Source organism: Nothobranchius furzeri, chromosome 11 (genome assembly GCF_043380555.1).
Source record: "Nothobranchius furzeri strain GRZ-AD chromosome 11, NfurGRZ-RIMD1, whole genome shotgun sequence".
Taxonomy (NCBI): domain Eukaryota; kingdom Metazoa; phylum Chordata; class Actinopteri; order Cyprinodontiformes; family Nothobranchiidae; genus Nothobranchius; species Nothobranchius furzeri.
The window spans coordinates 54,937,026-54,956,379 of record NC_091751.1 but is presented as its reverse complement, the minus strand read 5'-3'; the positions used below and the strand labels follow the sequence as shown (position 1 = coordinate 54,956,379).

Sequence of the window (19,354 nt, the reverse complement as noted above, 5' to 3'; positions counted from 1 at the left end):
AACTTCTTCATGGAATATTTCCTAAATTTGGGACAGCGCCCCCTAGATACAATAAGACCTTTGTAACTTCTGCAAAAAAGCTCCAAACTGTATCAAACTTGGTGGGAGTCATCATGCAACTGCAATCAACACATGTATGTGCTCACTTTTTCAAATCACTTTAACTCCGCCCACTTACAGCTTCTTGTCTCTAGATGACCCATGCAACATTTGATTGATGCCAAATTAACAGAAACCCATCTTTGATGACCAAAGATGACCTCAATGGTATTTAGTTGTAAATGGTCACAGCGCCCCTTAGATGGGTTCAAACTTTATTAACTTTTAAAGACAAGGTCAGAATGGCATTATACTTGGCTTGTGACCTCACGTGATTGCACCAAACACATTGATGCGGTTGTTGGTTCAAATCCCTGCAGCTACGCCCCTTTCAGCTCACTGGCTCTAGAAAGAACGTCTGATTGAAACCAAAATAACAGAAAACCATCTTTGTCAACCAAAGCTGACCTCAATGGGATTTTTCTGTGGTTGGTTACAACGCCCCTAGATAAATTTAACCTATAATAACTTCAAAAAAGGTGGTCAGAAAAGCATTAAAGTTGGTCTGTGTCATCACACCAGCAGTGTGGTAAAGATAGAGTATGCCCTAGTGGTGAGACGTGTAATATAATGGTGGGCTCAGATGGGGATGCTGAGTCAGGGTGAGGTGCGGACAAGGTGACCGTTAGCGGTTTCTGGTGTCGGGGTGGTCGACGTTTCTGTTCCGCGGACGTACTCTGGTGCCTCGGGCTGCCGGCCAGCCCGGAGCTGCGAGGGCCGAACGACGCTGCTTGCAGCTTTAATTAGACTTATTTTTTAATACAAAAATCAGACATATGGTATGAAAACAAAAATATAAATATAATTAAACAAAACTAATTAAAATATACAATCCCAACAAGTAGGCTAGAAAAGTTAATAATAATCCCACGGGACCTGTTTTCATTAGTGTGCCGGTTGTTGCAAACGTAGTTTGTACAAAAAAAACTGGGAAAATTGCTCACTCTGCACTCACGTCAGTTGGGTTTGGAAAGTAAGGAACCTGTTGACGCAGCCATGCTGAATATGAGTTGGAAACCGGCATCGGAGGACAAATAGACACACAGACGCTATTTGCATTTGGCCTGCATTCCCATTTTGTGAATGAGCAGTCCTTTTATTTCTCACAGGTGTGTAGCTCTGCCCACAACCCGATTCCAGGTCATTCAATTAAGAACACAAATGGAATAAACAGATCACAACAGTCCACAGAACCCATTCAAAATGGCAGCAATGCTGTTACACTCTCCAGTGCCCAATGGGGTGTTAACGTATCCATGTCTATGCGCAGGGAAATGCTGAAATCCCTCCTCGATACAATGGGTGGAGCAAGATGACATCCGGGAAATTTAAGTGAACTTGCTATGACACATACTCAAAATTGGAATAGTACTTGGGCCAGCATTGATGACATCTCACAAGGTCATGACTACACAGGTTCAGACAAGTAGGCCTGTTGAGAAACGGCCATTATTGCTTCCAGATTACCAGATAAAAATGGTCGCCATTAAAAATATCTAACCCGTTTCTGCACTGATGCAAAACATCTGAGTCTTAAATCTCCTAAACTTAAGCAAAACTCTAAAAATATCCTATTATCCACCGCACTGGTATCCAGTCTAACCTCTGAATGCAGTAATATTTTCCTTACCGTAACAGAACACACAGTGAAACCCATTTTGACCAGTGTTTACTACATGTCTGCTCACAGCCACCCTCCACCAGAAGTACTTGCTGCATTATGCTGTACATTTGTTTTTCACTTTCATTTAATAAAATGACTAAAATAATTATCCCTACCTTTGAGTGCATGACCTATGAAAAGTAGCAAAAAAAAAAAAACCCAAATCAAACACCATCCCCCACATTCACCCGCCACCTTTAAGCACTCACTCCTAGCAAGCAGCAGAGCGCTTGGGAGAGATGAGGGACGAAGAGGTTGCAGCAGGATTTATGATCAACATGAAAGAACACTTTAATTAATTTTCTGGTTCAAAGCAGAAGCACTTATTAGAAAGTTGTAGCAACATGTCTGGCAAGACTTTCTGAAGATAAACAAGCTCCAAATGACTTGTGAGACAACACAATTAATCACATTCAGACTGTAACCCTGTGCTTTTATCTGTGAATGATTTGATGTAAAACACTGGAAGGATTACAACTGAGTGCAGGTTGAATTTTATTTATTTATTTATTGGTTGACTGTCTTGTTTACTTGCTCTGTTGTGTCTAATGAAGCATTTTTTTTCTGACAGAGAGCTTCAAGAGCTGATAAAAATGTACACCATAACCATTTATTTTTATGTTTTTGTAGTTGTGGGTTAACTCTAGCACAGCTGCAGAGGTAAAATAAGAGGTATGCAGAAAGAAGGAAACAAGTGAGAAAAGAAAACAAATCTCATTCAGCTACCAATCAGTGTGATCTGAAAAGGGCAGGCTGAATAATCAAGCTCAGAGCTCCAGCTGACAGACTTATTGTCATGAACTGGCCAAAGGAACAAGAGGAGAAAACACAAAAGTTTACTTTTTATTGCATCAGTTGTCTTGGAGTACAACCCTAGCAAAGACTACAAATGTAATTTTAGGAATCTTTAATGTGCAGCACTTTTGCATTGAATATTTATTTACAGAGAACACCGCAATAACAATCTATTAGAAACACATTGCAGAATGAAACATGTAAACGCTGAGTAATTAACCTTGCAAGAGTAATGCTAATCTAAACCAGACCTTTGAAATTCTGTTTCCTGTATCTGTGTTTCAGCATTATTGCTCTAACTCTGAAAGCCCACACAAAAAGGATGCAATAAAAGCTAAAACTCACCATCAAAGGCCTTTTGCTGTCCATTAAGCGAGGTCAGTAAAGATCGTCGGGATTCTCTGAGAATTCCGTCCACCTCCTTGACACTCAGAGTGGCCAGGTTGTCCTCTATGATGCTGGTGCAGCAGGTATACCCCTGAGAACAGATGCGCAGATGCTCCCCTGGCAGAAGAACAGGAGGAGAGACAGATGAGAAGACAGTGTGAAGAGGAGGTGAAAGATAAGCAATCAGCATCAGCATCATTAAATCATAAATCACATACTTACATTCATACAAATTCAAGTTTATTTATATAGAGCCAAATCACGACAAGAGTTGTCTCAAGGCACTGCACATAGTAAACATCCCAATACAGGTCAGTTCATTAAGTCAGTCAGTAAAAAGTTTCCTATATAAGGAACCCAGCAGATTGCATCGAGTCACTGACTTGTGTCAGAGTCTGTACAACAATCCTCATACTAAGCAAGCGTGCAGCGACAGTGGAGAGGAAAACTCCTTTTTAACAGGAAGAAAGCTCCATAGGATCCTGGCTCAGTATAAGCAGCCATCCACCACGACTCAATGGGGATCAAGAAGACAGAGCAGACACACACACACACACACACACACACACACACACACACCACCACCCACCCCACACCCAACACATATACCAAGTAGTGTTTCTACGGCTACATTGTGAGTTCTTAGTAAACATTCAACTTAGTAAAAGATAAACTTTATTGTATTTATCTCACTGAATCTATAATTAAACCTGTAAACTAGTAGTAGCACAGTTAATGCCAATGAAAGTAAAACGTTATTATCAGGAGAGGGAGAATGCTTAAGTGGTTAGCAGCAGTGTTCCAGCCGATGGCCCCCAGCAGTCTAAGCTTATAGCAGCATAACTACAGGGCTAAATCTGGAGTTATAGTAAAGTACATGAGTATGAATGTAGAAACAAGGTTTGTGTCAGAAACAACCATTGGCAAACAAGTTACCTTTCTGAAGGACAAGATTTACAGCCCTGGCATGAATAAAACTCTAGTGTGTAAATATTTTTTCCTTCATAAATTACTTATTTTTTTCTTATAACAATGATTTTGAGGCAATATGTAGGAGTTATTCCATTCATATTGCCTGACATAGTAATTTTACGTTTAATTGAATTTAAGAATTTATGTTTTAGGAGGACAAAAACTGCTTGAAATGGAACATCTTATTTTTGAGTGGGTCCACCAACCATACAACAAATAAAGTACAAGATACCAGAATCAATGGGCAACATACAACAAAATTAAAATGATAATCCTGCAGTGGTGCATCACAAATAAATGTAAGCTTACATTTCTTTAAAGTTTACACATACACTCTCAATATACATCTGAAGAGTCCTCCCTGTTTTCAAACAATCATTATCTCATTACTATATCTAAAAAAGTGCTGAATTATTGTTCAAAAACAAAAGAAAAAAATAATGGAATGCAAATGGAAGAGTAGCCCACTTACATCACCAGACCTTTCTCGTCCCCCTAAAGCTGTTCTGGTTTTGGTTCTAAAACCTGGACATTCTGACAAATGGGCGCTTAAACAACTGGACTGCCAAGGCCAATACAACAGCAGGTTAACCTAAGACGCTAGGTGTGTGTTGTTGGAGTGGGCGGAGCTACATTGAAACAAACCATTTCAGTTCCAGGTACAAATTCAGGCGGACAAAAATAACTCACATTTAAAATAAATGGCATGCCAATAGTGCCAACGGTAACATTTTATCATATATTGTGCCTACCTTTGCGCTCAAAGGTTTTAAAAAGCATGACATGGAATCTTTGAATAAAGTAATTGGACAAATTCCAGTTGGGACAACAATCTGATCTGATTTTGTATGAATTTAGGTGAAGGAATTCCCCTTTACAGTGCCCAAATAGGGACATCCTATCCACTTGAATCTGCACCGAAGGGCCTTGAGTGTCTGTTAGTGCTTGTTTTTGTCTTCTTAAACTTTTGCTTTGCACTATCTTCCATTGGGAAAAGAGAATGAAACTCATCTGTGAGTAATCCTGTTGTCTAGTAGCTCCGGTTTTGGCCAACTGAAAACAATACTGTAAGTGCAGTCAGGGGCTGTGAACGAGTTGTTTCTCCCCTCCCTGAAAACACTCATCAGGTGATCTAGGTCTCAACCATTACAATCAACTGCTGCACGAACACCTGTTTCCAACTAGTAGCACAGCATAAGTTTAGTGGCATAACTGAAGCGTCAGCGGAAGCATCAGCCCTTGTGTCTCAGCCCCTCCGGTGTGAAGACACTCCAGGATAAAGACATACGTGTCTACCTGCGCGTGTCCACAGAGCAAACTAGCTTGAACCAGACGCTGCTCCATCGACACCTTGCAAAATGTGCCATTATCCTATACCTGTGATCACCGGCTTCAGAGGAAGGTCACACACAGCAAACCACTTTCGCAACCTTCAAAACCTCCGCTCACTAAAACCAACTCCCCCCAAAGACACCCACCTGTCTATGGGCCTGTGGAACTGCCAATCAGCTGTAAACAAAGCTGACTTCATTATCGCATATGCAAACCACCTGTCACTTGATGCACTGGCTCTCACTGAGACCTGGATCAAACCATGTGACAATGCTACCCCATCTGCTCTCTCAGTTAATCACACTTTCTCCCACACTTCTTGTGCATCCGGCCGAGGTGGTGGAACGGGCATGTTAATTTCCAACAAATGGATATACAGTCAGTTGCTACCCATCACTAAATACAACTCCTTTGAATACCATGTCATCCAGGTAACTGTACCGAAAAAATTCTTTTTGGTTGTCATATATCGCCAACCAGATCAACTCGGAGACTTTCTTGATGAACTCGACACCCTGCTCTCCTCCATTCCTGAGCACGACTGTCCCACAATGGTCCTTGGAGACATGAATATTCACCTGGACAATCCCAGCTCATCAGGCTTCCTGTCACTAATGTCATCATTTGATTTAAAACTAGTACAAAGTCCTCCAACTCACAAAGCTGGAAAAGCACTTGGCCTCATTTTCACCAGAAACTGTGCCATAGACACAATCTCTGTCACACCACTGCATCTTTACGATCATTACTTCATCCATTTCAGCACGACTCTACAAGGGAGGTCCACTGCTTCCTCTCCAATGGTCTCATTCCGCCGCAACCTCCGCAATCTGGTACCCAACTACTTCTCCTCTCTTGTTGCCTCCACTCTTCCATCTCCCAGCACATTCTCTGCTTATGAAGTAAATGATGCCACCGAGTCACTCTGCTCCACACTCTGCTCTTGTCTTATATCTAGCTGATATAGTTTAACAACTATATCAGCTAGATCCTCTCAGTTGCACCCTTGGCTAAATGATACCCTCTGGTCTCTATGCACCAATCTTAGAGCTAAGGAATGGAAATGGCGCAAAACAAAAGATCCTGGTGATCAATTGAAATTTCGTGAATTACTGTCCTCATTCTCTGCCAGCATCACTGATGCAAAGAAAGCTTTCTACACTTAGTGTCTGTGAAGTTTCTCAGTCATCCAGGTCATTGTAGTCTCATGAGCTTTGAAAGAAAAGCGTCTGGACTTCTTTGAGTTGCTTGAAGACGTTTCACCTCTCATCCGAGAGGCTTCTTCAGTTCTAAGGCCAAATGGTGGAGAGTCCCGGATTTAAACCCGGATTTGCCATATACACCACCTACACTGACAAAATTCTCAGCTCTACTGACTCTCAGAAACTATTTTCAACATTCAAATCTCTGCTCAACCCTCTGTCTCCACCTCCTACCAAAAATCTATCAGATGACACCTTTGCTTCATTCTTCACTGACGAAGTGGCAGCTATAAGCAAACTGTTTACTCAACTGGCCACTCCTGAACATTCACTACAACAAACTCCTTCTAGCCCAACCATCTCAAGTCCTACTGCTTCATTTTCCTCTTTTCCCTCTCTCACTGAGAACTGGGTGTCCACGCCTCTCACGTGCAGCCGCCCTACTACACCCTACTACATGCCCATTTGACCCCATTCCGACTAAGCTACTCCAAGCTATTGCTCCTACAGTAGCCGCAGCAGTCACACATGTGATCAACGCTTCACTGACATCTGGTACATTTGCCACCTCTCTCAAGCATGCTCAGGTTAAACCGATGCTAAAAAAGATCTCTTCCTCCAAATCATGTGGAAAACTACCGAGCTATCTCTCTCCTCCCTTTTCTGTCTAAAATTATTGAAAGGGTGGCTTTCAAGCAGATCACAGAATACCTCTCACAAAACTGTCTGCTTGACCCTTACCAATCTGGGTTCAAAAAGGGCCACTCTACTGAAACTGCTCTCTTAGCAGTCACGGAATCCTTAAAAGAAGCTAGAGCGACTGCCAAATCCTCGGTGCTTATCCTGCTCGACTTATCGGCTGCATTTGACACCGTCAACCATGGCTTCCTTTTGTCCACACTCTCTACCATGGGCATCACAGAGAAAGCACACACCTGGTTTGAAGCGTACCTCACAGGACAATCATTCAGTGTATCTTGGCTTGGACAATCCTCTACCGTGCACCATCTTGCCACAGGAGTCCCCCAGGGCTCTGTACAAGGATATCTTCTCTTTGCCATATACACCACCTCACTGGGTGAGATCATTCGATCACATGACTTCTCCTATCACTGATATGCAGATGACACCCTGCTCTGTCATTTCCACAGGACGACCACACTGTCTCTGCACGAATATCAAACTGTCTCTCTGACATATCAAAATGGATGAAATCCCACCATTTCCAATTCAACCTCTCTAAAACTGAACTACTTGTCATCCCAGCAAAACCATCCATACAGCACAATATCTCAATCCAAAATGACTTCCTATCTCTGGCTCCTTCAAAGGCAGTTCGAAATCTGGGTGTTGTGATTGATGAACACCTGACCTTTAAAGATCATGTTGCCTCTGTTGCTTGTTCATGCCACTTTGCACTGTATAACATACGAAAGATTGGACCATACCTAACACAACATTGCACCCAGCTCTTGGTGCAATCTACTGTCATCTCCCGCCTCGATTACTGCAATGCCCTTCTAACTGGTCTTCCAGGCTGTACTGTGAGACCTCTTTAAATGGTCCAGAAAGCAGCAGTGCATCTAGGTCTTCAATCAGCCAAAAAGAGCACACGTCACTCCTCTGTTCATTGATCTCCACTGGCTACCACTAGCGGCACACATCAAATTCAAATCGCTAACACTAGCATACAAAGTCTGAGATGGTATGGCTCCCATCTACCTGAATCCTCTTGTAAAGGCTTACGTCTCGGCCCGGCCACTCCGGTCATCACAAGATCATCGGCTAGCAGTGCCTACACCATGCTCAGGACTATCCAGACTCTTCTCATGCATCATTCCACAAATGTGGAATGACCTTCCAAGCACTACCAGAACAGGGGCTTCCTTTTCAATTTTCAAGAAACTCCTGAAGACCCTGCTCTTCAGAGAGCATCTTCTTAACTAGCACCCTCCGTGCACCCGTCCCCCCTCTCTACCGTCTACTCCTTGTTCCCTCCTCTCCATGACTGATGTCAAGTTGTTGTTGTTACTGTTGTTGTTAGCCTCAAGGGCAACATGCCGATTATCGCTTTGGACAAAAGCGTCTGCTAAATACATGAACATAAACACCCCCTAACCAGATGCTAATAAAAAACAGTGTTTTGTTGTTGTTTATTTGTTTTCCTCAAAATAAGTCATTTGCTGTTCTGGCGATAAAAGTAAACCTATGAAGTTTGAGGTGGGTGTTCGTATTGTTATTACTATCTGGTGTAAATAGAAATATATGAGAAACTTCTCCATATCTCCATGCATCTCTTATAGCTTGGTTTGGTTTGTGAGTATTTTGTCCACATCATCCTCTTCATGCATGTTGTCCTACTCCAAGCTGTATAGGCTCGAAAGCCTACTACCAATTAAGCATATTAGGTGATGTGCATCTCTGCAATGAGAAGGGGTGTGGTCTAATGACATCAACACCCTATATCAGGTGTGCATAATTATTAGGCAACTTCCTTTCCTTTGGCAAAATGGGTCAAAAGAAGGACTTGGCAGGCTCAGAAAAGTCAAAAATAGTGAGATATCTTGCAGAGGGATGCAGCAGTCTTGAAATTGCAAAGCTTCTGAAACATGATCATCGAACAATCGAGCGTTTCATTCAAAATAGTCAACAGGGTCGCAAGAAGCGTGTAGACAAGTCAAGGCACAAAATAACTGCCCATGAACTGAGAAAAGTCAAGAATGCAGCTGCCAAGACGCCACTTGCCACCAGTTTGGCCATATTTCAGAGCTGCAACATCACTGGAGTGCCCAAGGTGTGCAATACTCAGAGACATGGCCAAGGTAAGAAAGGCTGAAAGACGACCACCACTGAACAAGACACACAAGATGAAACATCAAGACTGGGCCAAGAAATATCTAAAAGACAGATTTTTCTAAGGTTTTATGGACTGATGAAATGAGAGTGAGTCTTGACGGGCCAGATGGATGGGCCCATGGCTGGATTGGTAAAGGGCAGAGAGCTCCAGTCCGACTCAAACGCCAGCAAGGTGGAGGTGGAGTACTGGTTTGGGCTGGTATCATCAAAGATGAGCTTGTGGGGCCTTTTCGGGTTGAGGATGGAGTCAAGCTCAACTCCCAGTCCTACTGCCAGTTTCTGGAAGACACCTTCTTCAAGCAGTGGTACAGGAAGAAGTCTGCATCCTTCAAGAAAAACATGATTTTCATGCAGGACAATGCTCCATCACACGCGTCCAAGTACTCCACAGCGTGGCTGGCAAAAAAGGGTATAAAAGAAGAAAAACTAATTACATGGCCTCCTTGTTCTCCTGATCTGAACCCCATTGAGAACCTGTGGTCCATCATCAAATGTGAGATTTACAAGGAGGGAAAACAGTACACCTCTCTGAAAAGTGTCTGGGAGGCTGTGGTTGCTGCTGCACGCAATGTTGATGGTGAACAGATCAAAACACTGACAGAATCCATGGATGGCAGGCTTTTGAGTGTCCTTGCAAAGAAGGTGGTTATATTGGTCACTGATTTGTTTTTGTGTTGTTTTTGAATGTCAGAAATGTATATTTGTGACTGTGGAGATGTTATATTGGTGTCACTGGTAAAAAATAAATAATTGAAATGGGTATATATTTGTTCTTTGTTAAGTTGCCTAATAATTATGCACAGTAATAGTCACCTGCACACACAGGTATCCCCCTAAAATAGCTAAAACGAAAAACAAACTAAAAACTATTTCCAAAAACATTCAGCTATGATATTAATGAGATTTTTGGGTTCATTGAGAACATGGTTGTTGTTCAATAATATTATTCCTCAAAAATAGAACTTGCCTAATAATTCTGCACTCCCTGTATATATTAAACTGCTAAATGTCATTGTCCATGATACCTCTGCTTCTTTAGAATTTTACTTTCATTATCTCTTGGCTGTTTTGTAGAATATTCAATCTCACTGTGCAATGAGATGCACTTTGCTTAAAACCGTATTTTTAAAGCTGCACTACCCATCACACAGGATATATTATGGGTTACTTTCTCAGCCCTTTTATCTAAAAAGCATTCCAATTCTTTCGTTAGCATTCTTCTTTGGTACTTGATTTGAATGCTCTTAATGTGATTTAGAGATTATTTTGCATTGTTATAAACAAAGTATTACTAAAATGGCTATGCATAGATTTGTACTCTTTCAATGGAGACTTATTATCAATAAATGTAAAACATATATCCGTCATATTTATCTTTGATTTCTGAAATTACCATTAATAGCCAAAATGACTGCTGTCAAAATAAAGGTTCCTGGGAGTTCTAGTGTTAAAGTGAGTTTTTTTAATCAGTTTTTTTTAATAATTATTTATGGCAGTAATGTGAACACAATCACATGTTTATCATAAATGTGAGGCTATCAGGGGAGATTTTAACCATTCAGTGGTCAAATTAATACCAACAAGACATGGGTGCTAAGTAAACAATTCAATCAAAAAGGATAATAAATCAATAATAATGGCTTAAAGCAAGCTAAAGTTTCATCTAGAATGTTTTCAAACGTGTATGCAAGATTATTTTCTTCATTAGTAGCTTGATTAAGTCAAATAATCGGTGTCAATCCAGGCATTATCGATGAGGTTCGTGCCATATCTAAGCTTCAATTGAATGAAAACCTTTCAGCAGATTGTGCATGTCTAGTATTGTGACAGGTCTTGAAAAGCTTAATTAATATGCCATCTCACATTGTAGAGTCTCCCACGGTCTACTGAGCAGCATGTAGAGAAATCAGTAAACACTCATGACTCTTGGATTAATTATTTGCAACAACTAAGGTAGGCATTCCTGTGAACAGAGCAAGACTTTAGAAACATCAAATTACTGCGCTCTGGCTCAGAAAAGAAGGTGTTTCTGTTTTATTTATTGTGAATGTAACAATAATTCATCAGTGCGCTCCCCTCATCTCGTCCACCACCTCTGTTGTGTTTTACAATGAGGCAACGGTGTTTGACAAGAATCTGTGCACTTCACTGATGACGTTTCAGCCAGGTTTCAAGAACTCTTCTTAAAGTGCCTCGCTGAGTGCAAGTCTGAAGTGGAGTAAGAAAAGGTTATTCTGATGTTCATACACTGAAGTGGAGAAGAGGCTGACCAGATCAGCGGTAACACTGATGTAACGTCCAAAAGGGTCAGTTTTCATCTATATATTGATCAACATAATAACCTTTCATCTACAGTATAAATCCACTTTCTATTTGGCCTTCCAGAACCAGAAGGTTCTGTTCAGCGCATGTTGACATTCCATGAAGACAAAACATTCAAACAAACATTCTCTCCCAAGGTCCTACACTCTCTGCATGAATGCCAGAATGCATGAATGTTCCTTTCCACCGGATGTCGAAGCGTTGCTAAACAGCCACAAAACACTTTTTGACAATTAGCTGCCGTTTTAGTGAACAGGTTCCTTTTCACCGGCCACAAAGTGCAACTCTTTTAACATGTTCTGTACGTTAATTCTTTGCATTTTGCCAACTTCCATTGCTTGGTTGCTTTAAAACACAGAAAACAAAGAGTTGTAATGTTTTACACGCATCCCAGAAGCAAATACTTTCATTACATTTCAAGTCTATTTTTTTATGCTCTACGCTTCCAAAACATGTCAAACTCTGCAGTTTATATTGCACCAGACAGGAAGTCAAGGACAAAATCCATGTAAAACATCCAGAAACTTTCAAAATAAAAGCCACGTGCAGATAAACATAGGTCATTTCCTGTGAAACCCCTGTAGCCGATGTTAACAGGACAGAAAACAAACCAGACCTTTTAGAGTACATTCAGCTGTCTTTCTCCTTAATTTTTTATTTTGTGGGCTTTCCAAATCACACGTGGTGTCGCAATTCTCCTGTGATTTTGTAACCTCATGAAATAAGTTTGGAACGTTTTTGCTCCTGTTTTGCATCAGAATTGCTCCCGGTTGGTTGATTGATTGATTGATTGATTGATTGATAGATAGATAGATAGATAGATAGATAGATAGATAGATAGATAGATAGATAGATAGATAGATAGATAGATAGATAGATAGATAGATAGATAGATAGACTGGGAAATAACAATGTAGGAGCAGCATTACACATAGTTGTACAGTTAAAAAACAATAGCAACATAAAAAAGGGCCAAAAAAATCAAAACATTGAAAACATAGTGGCTGTAACTGTGACTGTATATTATGAACCAGGTTGGAAGGGAGCGCACGGGTAAAACGTCTCTATTACATCACACGCAGATTTCATGTCCAGTGAAAAGGAGACTTCATGGGATTGCCATGCAGCATTCACTAAAGCTTGTATCACGACTATTTTTCACATACATTGCGAACGGTGAAGTGAAATTGGGAAAAGAAGGGAGGAAGAACTATACTTTTTAAATAAAAGCACACTGCACTTTAAAAACTTTAAAAATCCTGAAAAGATTTTACTGTATAGAGGTATTATTCATTTGCCATCGCTCCTTCCAGACCAGCATGACTGCTGCCTACCTTTGGAGTTCTGTGCAAAACAATTATGAATGAACTATTTGGCCCAAGTGAACAGCAGGAGGAGTGAAGCTTCCAGATGCAGCCTGACAAGAAACACCTTCTTCTGCTCAGCTTAAATAACAACATGCAGTCAAAAAGGTCACCTGTAACAGAGCATTATGTTTCCCATCGACTAACCTACATGTTGGCTCATGTTGCAGACAGAGCAGTCTCATCCGCTTGACTCGGTAAACTGCCGTTGTGTCTGTTTCTATTTGAGTGATGACAGTACAATCCCTCCAAAAGGGAAATGTACAGTTGCATTGAATTTTAATTTCCTGTTAATATCAAACCAACTTTTATTAGAAGGAGTGAGATACTCTCTTAAAAATACACCCAAACATAAACTAACCACCCAACAAAATTAGAATCTGTCCATGAGGGTAAAATTAAAGAAACTAATTGCTCACATTAAGCTCATAACTGTTCTTTATCATTTCAGCCCTTATTCCTTTTGACAGATATGACTGTTAAATCCACCTAGCCATTAGCTTATCATTGTCCACCAGGGAGGAAGGCTCCTATTAAACAGCAGTCAGGGAAAGGCAGAATAAGGTCATGTAGACTGTGATGAAGCAGGGGAGAGACTGACAGTCAAAGGCTTTTAGAGATGGTGGGAAAACACACTGAGAGGAAGGAGAATGACAAGGAAATTTTGCAGGATTCAGTGGTCTTAGAACAAAATGGATTTCCTGTCCAGTTTTGTCACTCATACTATGATATTTAGTGCAGGATTTTTTTTCATCTGTTTTTCTACAGTGTGGTAACCAAAGAGTAATTATCACGTTCTATGCAATATTGGGGAGTGAGTTGATGCGATATTTTAGAATTGTATTTGTCATCCACTGTTTAGATGGCTCATTAAAACCATTTTGTGAATTAATGCAGGACCTTTGGCATGCTCAGGATTATTAAACATTTTTATTTTTGTTCCCAGTAGTAGAAAACTGAGCATGAATATAAACCATTTTTCATTGTAACACTGTGTTCCCATGAGACATTCCTAAATGTGACATTGAGTACAAAAGGGGTCCAGTGATTAAAACATTGCTTCTCAGACAGGGGGGGGGGGGGGGGGGGGGCTTCCAAATGTTTGATTTTGTTGTTGTTTGTGTGTGTGTGTATGTATCTATGTATATATATATATATATATATATATATATGTATATATATATATATATATATATATATATATATATATATATATATATATATATATTAGGGTTGTCACGGTAACCGGTATAGCGGTAAACCCCGGTAAAAAAGTTGACAATAAAAATAACCGTCCAGTTTTTAAAAAACTATATTATCTCGGTGGGTTTACCGTGGCCGCGGTTTCAGCGCGGTGACCCTTACCAGCCACCGTCGCTTCAGCTGAAGTTCCCGCTGCGCGCACACGCACTTTTTAATTTGCAACGGCACCAAAACTTTGAAGCTGAAATAATGGCCGAAGGAGGAGACGGCAGCGCCCAGGACATCCATCAGCCCTCAAAGAAGACTAAATCGGAAGTATGGGCATATTTGGGATTTCTGAAAAATGCTGAGGGACAGTTAATAGAAGACGGCTATCCCGTTTGCAGAACGTGCAGGAAACAAGTGTCTGCAGAAGGCAGCAACACTTCAAATCTCATGGCACATCTGCGTGACGATCACCCACGTCTCCACAGCCAGTGCAAGGTAAGTTAACATTAGCATTTTAGCTGAAATGCATGACGTGAGGACTTTTGGTTGAGGGAGAATGCAACGAGTCACTATATACTGCAGCCGCAGCGTCCTCTGCCAGCATTTAAACCGTGTCACGGACACCCTGTTGCTGGATGAAGCATCTTATTTGTTGATGATGAAGAGAAATATACAATTAGTTCCTTGTCATGGATTTGTTTACTTATTCAATGCCATTTATACTTGAACATTTGGATTTGATTACATAGTGTAGTAGTTATTTTAGTAATTTGTTTAAAGTGGATATTTATTTTAAATACATATTTTTTAAGGTTGACTTGTACAGTGCTCAAGTCAAGTGTGGACTGGAGTTTTAGATTTTCATTTTGATAATGAAGAAAACAAGTATATGAGAAAACAAGTGGTGTTTCTTTGATTTGTTTACATATTGTTTATGTTTTGAATGTTTGGATTTGTATAATTTAAACCTGCACTGACTACTGTAACAAGTTCCAGAAAAATAAGCTATTTGTTCCTTTACTTGTGAAAAGTTGCACTTTTGCTAAGGCTTTGTGTTATTTTAGGTTTAATAAACACTGTTAAACCTTTTCAGAACTATTTCAGTTTGTGTAGAACAGGACTATCAATGCTTTCTGAACATATGCAACACCGTTTAAAAAATACCGCGATAATACCGAAAACCGTGATAATTTTGGTCACAATAACCGTGAGGTTAAATTTTCATACCGTGACAACCCTAATATATATATATATATATATATATATATATATATATATATATACATATGAACTTTTGTGCATTTTAACCCCATCGCTTTCCTACTTCCTGAGAAACCCTTTTGTTGTTTCAGGTAACACTTTCCTCTCTCCAGACTACTCCACATGGCTTAATGAGGAGCAGCTGTGGTTCTTCTGAACAAAGGCCCATCAATCCTAAAACTCTTCAATAAATATCTTAAAACATTTGATGTACCACAGTCTTCATTCATCCACAAATGCACTTGAAAAGGCAGTGATAATAGGGGGTCAATTTTAAGTGCTTCTATTTCACAGTGTGATAAACATCAGTGACAAAATACTTTACAAACAAGAGTAATGAATGTCCTCTTCATTACAAGGATGATGGGGAACTGGTCCTTATTTCCGACAGTCATCAGGCTGGTTTGCCAGTCCAACAAACTCAAACCCAACAAGACAATGGTTTAGTTTTAGATTTGTCACTGGCAGTTGGTGAACTAAACAGCACGATTCAAAAGCGCCACTATTAAAATCACAATGGAGAGAATTTTCACATGTTCACTCTTGAGTGTTATGTCAGAATGTGTTTTTCTTTAGTCTTCACCCATGTGGTGTTAGCGTTGACCTAGCAATTGTTGGTATAGCTAATGTCAGTCATTGTGTGAGCCATCTACTTCACAGATTCTATTTCCCAGAAAAATCTGTGTTTGGTTTAAAAATAAAACTGCCTGTGTTAATTTGACACTGATGAAACTGCGGTGTACTGACGTAACTAATGGCTTCTGGTAATGACTGGGCTTGCATAACTGATTATTTTCAAATCACAGTCCATAATATATGTGTGTGGGTGTGTCAGGCATGCGTGTGCATTGGGACCAAAGGGATTAGCAACCTAATCCAGTGAGTGCTCAGAATGCGTGTGTCCACGGGTAGGTGGATTATTACTCAAGCTGGAGAAAACATCCATGGAACACCAGGAATCACACGCATGAGAATGGACACTCCCACAAACTCTCAGAGCAGTGGATTAGGGTTAAACACTTGCTGTGCAATGAGTCAGATGCAAATAGAACTGACCCATTGAATGTACCTTCAACCAAAATTCAACAAATGCTAATTTTAGACCCCGCTATGGCGCCCGTCCCACACTACATGCCTATTTGATGATGGTTGGGACTTTCTTTGTACTCCTCTAACTATCACACATAGTGAATGACCCACATGCTACCCAGGCTTTCACCTGGGTGACCCTGGATACTCAAGCTTGGTAATGTGAGCCAAAGTAACATAAATAGCTTTGTAGAGCCAGACTAGGTGGCAGCCACACAACACATTTGTAACACTTCACAACACAAGTCAGCTGATTTAATGCTCTCCTTAAGGCCGACTTGTCTATCGGCTCTGCTGCATGACCAAATATTTCTTTATCAACGCATGTAATGAATAACACAGCCCTTAATTAAAATGCTAATTAGCAACAAAAAGTTTGGCCAACTACTCAGGATAGAAGCAAATGAATAGAGATTAACGATAATGTGGCCTGTAGGGAATAGATTACTTAGTTGATGTTGAACAACTCCAGCTGGGATTAACAGAAACAGTGGCCAGCCCTTTGGAAATGTCTAGAGAGAAATTAAGTAGCGCTGTAAAGAGATCGGAAGGAATGTAACTCAGCAGATTGTAACAGATGGGAAGAAGACAAAACAGATCTTGACATGACTTATGTAATTATCAGCGAGGGGTGCAACTGAAAGCTCTAAATGTGTTAGGGGGTGACTTAGGAGCGGCTCTTGCAACTTTCCTGCTGATATAGCACCACATTTCTGCAGCTGAGTTGTCCCCTCTGCAACACTTAAATAAATCCCATTGGGGAAACATGACATATGGATTCTTTTAAAATTGGAAAACAATCAACTCACATTCATGTGTTTGATACATAACTTTCAAAGATTGGTATAGAAGAAAAACGACTTTCATAATTTTTAAAAAAGGTACATTGAAGCAATCGGGTCTTTCAAAGGAATAAAATGAATCATGTCCACTCAATAGTTTACAAAATCCCCTGCTACAGCAGATGTGTACCAGATGCTACAACATCACCCATGGGAGTATCAGCAATCCTGTCATTGTTTACAGAAAAAAATTCGTTAGAGCTGGCAAATTTCTGCAGTTATGAGGACAAAGAATGTGAGTGGGAGAGAAAATGAGGCAAACTGAACTAAAAATTTAATTTGCCAAGTCAGGAAGATAGAGATGCATTATTCAAATGTGAAGCCCATGAAGCCGTGCCTATGCAGAGGTCAAAGAGAATCTGCAAAGATCCCAATATATCTGCAGCTTTTGAAGAGGAGCTATGCTTTCTAAGAAAGATGACGGATTACAACGACTTCTGTACTTAGGTTGGCATGGAGAAACCTGCTTGCATGTGCAGTCTGATGGGATGATCACGGAATGGCAACCTCGAGATTGGACACACACAGGGTCTTTGTTCAGCTTTGTCTCTGCTATTTTCTTCATGTTTCACTCTTAATTATTCACACACAAAACACACAAGTCCCTGTGGTGGATGAATAACTAAGGGGTGTGAATGTCAGCTGCATTAACTGAAAGCAGCAGCTTGTCTGTTTCATTTAGCAGGTTTTGTAAAAAAACAAAACAAAAAAAAACGTGTTTTAGGTTACTGACCAGCCTGGTAACTTGCCCTGCCTCCTGCAGTGGACATCTGTGATCGCCATCCTCAACATCTTCAGCAACTTTTATGGTGAGTTTTTATTTGTGTGCAGAATAAATTGAGCTGACCCAGAACACAAGAGGATGCTATTTATTTAGAACTAAAAAGAATAACACATCCAGTTACCTGCTGTCCCAGTTACACCTTATAACCCATCCTTTACATGCATGTTAGACATGCCTGAACTTGGTTTTCTCTACTTGTTGACTGATAGTGTAGGGGCAAAAGATAAGATCAGTACACGTTGACCAGGGTCACTGAAACTCATTTTGAGGAAACATAAATTCTATGCTGTATTTTATACGAGCTGCATCATCTCAAAACAAAACGAGTAACTATATGCTGCAGGGAGCTGACCTCATTTCTGCGTGAGGGAATTTCTGTTGTTTTGGAGTGCATGTAGGTGGATATTTCACCAACGAGTAAAAAGCCTTGACAGTAGATGTCAACAGTTGGAGCACAACAGACAGAACATCCTGTCACATCAAGCTCAGGAGAAAAAAAGGGAAGAAGGCAAGACTGAAACCGTACACTGCAATGAACTCTGGAAGCTTGGCAGAAACAATAGCAAGTGGGAGGATGAGGAGGGACTGACAGATGCTCTTTTCACTGTGTGAACCTTTAACATTGCTGGATTCAAAGATCCACAGGGCACTGTCAGACATGGAAACTCACAAGTAGCTTAGTCTTTTAGCAAGGGAAAAGGCTGATTAGTTATTCTGTTGTTGGATTACTGTTTTTCTCTCTAAGTTGGCTCCCAAGTCGTATGTGGGATATGAAAGATTTATGACTACTAAACTACACTCCGGTTTTAGTTTTACTTTCAGTAAACCATTTTTTGTATTTTTTATCTAATTTATCCATTTATTATTTCATCATTTACCCAAGGGCTAAGCTAAATGGCCTCAGCGATATTGAGCATTTCAACTCAATAATGATAAATGGTTGATAATTACCTAGACAGCAGCAGCTAGAGGGAGCTGTGGTGGTGGTAGATTTGGTCAAGGAGACTTGTCTTATCCTGTCTTAGCTTCCCTACGTTGGCTGCCTGTTAAATTCATAAAGATTTTAAGATCCTCCTTCTCACATGTAAAGGTCTTAATAACCGAGCTCCATTGTACATCAGTAACCTGATTGTTCCATATGTTCCTAACTGAGCACGTCGCTCTCAGACTGCAGGTTTACTGGTGGTTCAATGAAT

The 19,354-nt window shown here is 40.4% G+C and overlaps 1 protein-coding gene across 1 annotated transcript in view; it reads right to left on the bottom strand.

Moving 5' to 3' along the window:
• gpc1b (glypican 1b) overlaps positions 1-19,354 on the bottom strand; it is a 100,789-nt gene that overhangs the window by 34,882 nt on the left and 46,553 nt on the right. The window contains exon 2 of the mRNA XM_070541696.1: positions 2,903-3,061. Coding sequence (XP_070397797.1) covers positions 2,903-3,061 — 159 coding nt within the window. The remainder of the gene's footprint in view (positions 1-2,902; positions 3,062-19,354) is intronic.